Below are 3341 nucleotides of genomic sequence, written 5' to 3' on the forward strand. Positions count from 1 at the left end.
TTTACTGCTGCGTGTTACGTGAAAGCAACACAACCTTTTCAACTTTTGGGCTCTTACAAACTTCTATATAAACAACCATTCAAAAAGACTGCCCAACAAACCAAACTTTCAAAGCTATAATTTCTGCACTACTCTGTCTGTCAATGGTTCTTTTGGTAGAAAGAATTAGCAAGCTCTACTCCAAGCTGGAGAATCACCACCACCACCACCACGCGGATCACCGCCAACCCGAAGCCTTATCGGCTTCTCTGCAGGCTTTTCAATCCAATGTCTCCAGTTGCATAAACCAGCTGCGGTCGAATCCGAAACCCGGATCAGAAATCCTGTCTTTGACATGGGTTCGACTGTGTTTCGGCCTCATACCGGTCATCAACAAAGCTTTTGCAAAGCTGGTTGTGGATATTGACTACCCCATTAGTAAATGGGAAGAAGCTTCTGTGGAAGAGTATCTAAACTACAGCTTCACTTTGCTGGAGTTTTTCAACTCTATTAGCTCCTCTCTTGCATACCATGGACAAGCCAGGCTTTCTCTTGCTCATGCTTTGAGCCTTGTGGAGGATTCGCCTTCTTCGGCTATAGAGCGTCTAAAATCAGTGGAGCCAAGAAGTGTCAGCAAGGAATTAAAGGAAGGTGAAGGTAATAAAGAAAGGATTTGCTCTGGAGAGGAAGGGGTTATGCATGAAGCTTTAACAGTCATGAGGAGTATTGGATTCTGGGTGTGTGGGATTGTGTTGTCTTGTTTATGCAGTGACAGTAAGCCATACTTGGAGATGAGAAAATCTGTTGGTGGGTTGGAAAATTCTTCTTTTGTTGAATTGGATTCCAGCATATGTGAGATTGTTATGCAGAAAGGAGGTGTTCTGAAGGAGGTAGAAGAGCTGAATGATGCAGTTTCTTGCTTGGTTGCTGCCTTGGTCAGCGGGAAATATAGCGAAGCAGCCCATGAAATGCAAGGAAAATTGGAGGTCTATGAGAAACTAGTGGACGGTTTGAAGAAGGAGGTTGATCATCTCTTCTCTGAGGTTTTGGCTGCCAGAAATAAATTGGTTGATTGCCTTCGACACCAGAAGGAATAGCAACATATGTATTTTTTCTTTTCTTTTCTTTTCTTTCTTCTTTTTAATTTATGATGTGGGATCCCTTCAAGGCAGGACTATTTTTGACCATCCTTGTCGGGTAAACACCATATACATGACCCCGCTCACAAGAACCATGTTTCGGTTGAGTTAAGACTCCAACAGCCGATTTCATGGTATTAACCAAATAAGGCGAGCCTCGTGGGCAACATATGTACTATTTTTTTTGTATAGAGTTTGTATTTTTGATTGTGTAATTTTCATTGAAGTTATGTATATATTAATGATTTGTTTTTGAACAACAAATGCTCTGTATCTACCAAAATAAACGAACAGATTACCAAAAGATGAAAGGAACTAGCTCAATGAAAATTGATCAACTTGGATCAACTATTGTTATATTTTCTTTAAGCAGGAAAAAAAAAAAAAAAAATTTTGTTTATAATTTCGAAGAGAATGAGTGCAGGGGACTCTACATTAGAGCATCCAAACATTAGACAAATCTTAGCCATTCAATAATAATAATTAACTTGATTTGCATAACTAGTCAAATATAATTGCATATCACAAACATTAAGTTAATTTCCATAGGCATACATTTGCAGTTTGCTAACCTACAAACCCACAACCAAGTGATGCCAACCTAGCATTTTCCACGATGTGAGTTTCTCCTGCCACTGTATTTCGACGTGTACAAGTCCATACATGATCCCAATGTGTCCGCAAGATACGGTTTAATCCAGGATTATGGGGATAATAATAGACTAATGGTAATAGCTAGGATCTTGGAGAATATTATTCAAATTAATTACACATTCCAAGCAAGGCTCCCAAATTGCTTTTACTTTGTTATATGTTAGTTGTGGCTTTCTGTTGTTTTTTGTTTCATGTACTTAATTGGCATTATATGCATAAAAGCCCATCCGATCGATTCTTCGTCTCTCTTCCGATCTCTTCCTACCTCTTCATAGGCCTCTTTCCTTCTCTCGATCGATAATAATGAAAAGTTTCTTACCACTACAACCTTTCCCAAAACCGCTAATTCCCTTAAGAGCCAGAAAATAAATTTTTGGTGAAAGCATATTGTGAATGGTAAGAATGTTCCCAATATTGCTTTTCTCGGTATGGTTTGACTTTCGATTTTTTTTTCTGCTACATGATTAAAGAAAGAAGAAAAAGAACCAAAACACCTAAGAATCACTCAAGAAATCAATTCCTATTCTTTCCTACGTATTCTTTTCTCACGCTCTCTCTCTCCACTCTCCTCGATCCCCCTCTCTCGGTCTCAGCTCTCTCGAGCTGGGTCTCTCTCCCTCACTCTTGATCTCGTCTTTCTCCCAATCTCTTTATGTTTCTCCCTCTCTTCTCTTCTCTATCTCTCTCTGTCTCTCAACTCTCATCTTTCACCTTTTATAAATTATAAATTACTACATCACGCCCTTCTGGTGAAGGCAAGGTATAAATTATAAATTACTACCTCACGCCTTTCTCGTGAAGGCAAGGCAGCAGGCACGCTGGTTGCCGCCTGCAGGTTGCAGACAGGGAGACACGTGTCAAGCAGAGACTGGCCTGACACGTTTTATAACTATTGCAAGCTGCAGAGTCTGTCACTGTACTATATATAAATGGACACAAATTTCTTGTAAGACCGGTTAGAAAAAAAATTCTTTAAACCTATTATAATAAGTGACAAGTGTCATTTAACATTTTTGAATTTTTAAAAAATTAATGTTTGGGTTATTAAATTAATGAAATGACAATAAATGACGCTTAAAATATTAAAAAAATAGGGTAAAGCCCACATACCCCCCTCAAACTACCACCAAATTGACAATGTTCCCCCCAAACTTTCAATTGTGACAATGTCCCCTCCAAACTACCAAAACATTGTCAATGTCTCCCCAAGACTAGCAATAAGACAAAAACACCCCTATAGATTTCTCAATAAGACAAAAATACCCCTATAAATTCAAAAAAAAAATTTTGATTTTTTAAAAAAACGAAAAATTTTAATTTAAAAATAATATTTTTTAGAAAAAAAAAATTTTAATATTTTTAAAAAAAAAACGGAAAATTTTATTTTTTTAAAAAAAACTATTTTTTATTTAGTTTTAAAAAACAAAAAATTTCATTTTATTAAACGAAAATTTTATTATTTTTTTAAACGTAAATTTTTATTTAAATAAAATTATAAAACAAAAATAAAAATAAAAAAATGGAAATTTTCAATTTTTATAAAAAAAATCGAAATTTTTAAAAAAATTT

General features: G+C 36.0%; 1 protein-coding gene across 1 annotated transcript; it reads left to right on the forward strand.

The window, feature by feature from the left end:
- Positions 1-143: 143 nt before the first annotated feature.
- Positions 144-1076, forward strand: LOC132173513 (UPF0496 protein 4-like). The gene has a single exon (XM_059585030.1). The coding sequence runs from the start codon at positions 144-146 to the stop codon at positions 1074-1076; it is 933 nt and encodes a 310-aa protein (XP_059441013.1).
- The last annotated feature ends 2265 nt before the right edge of the window (positions 1077-3341 follow it).

The sequence above is a fragment of the Corylus avellana genome, chromosome ca1 (assembly GCF_901000735.1).
Source record: "Corylus avellana chromosome ca1, CavTom2PMs-1.0".
Classification (NCBI taxonomy): Eukaryota; Viridiplantae; Streptophyta; class Magnoliopsida; order Fagales; family Betulaceae; genus Corylus; species Corylus avellana.

Coding starts and splice junctions, on each gene's coding strand:
- LOC132173513 (XM_059585030.1), top strand. CDS start 144: ATGGTTCTTTTGGTAGAAAGAATTAGCAAGCTCTACTCCAAGCTGGAG.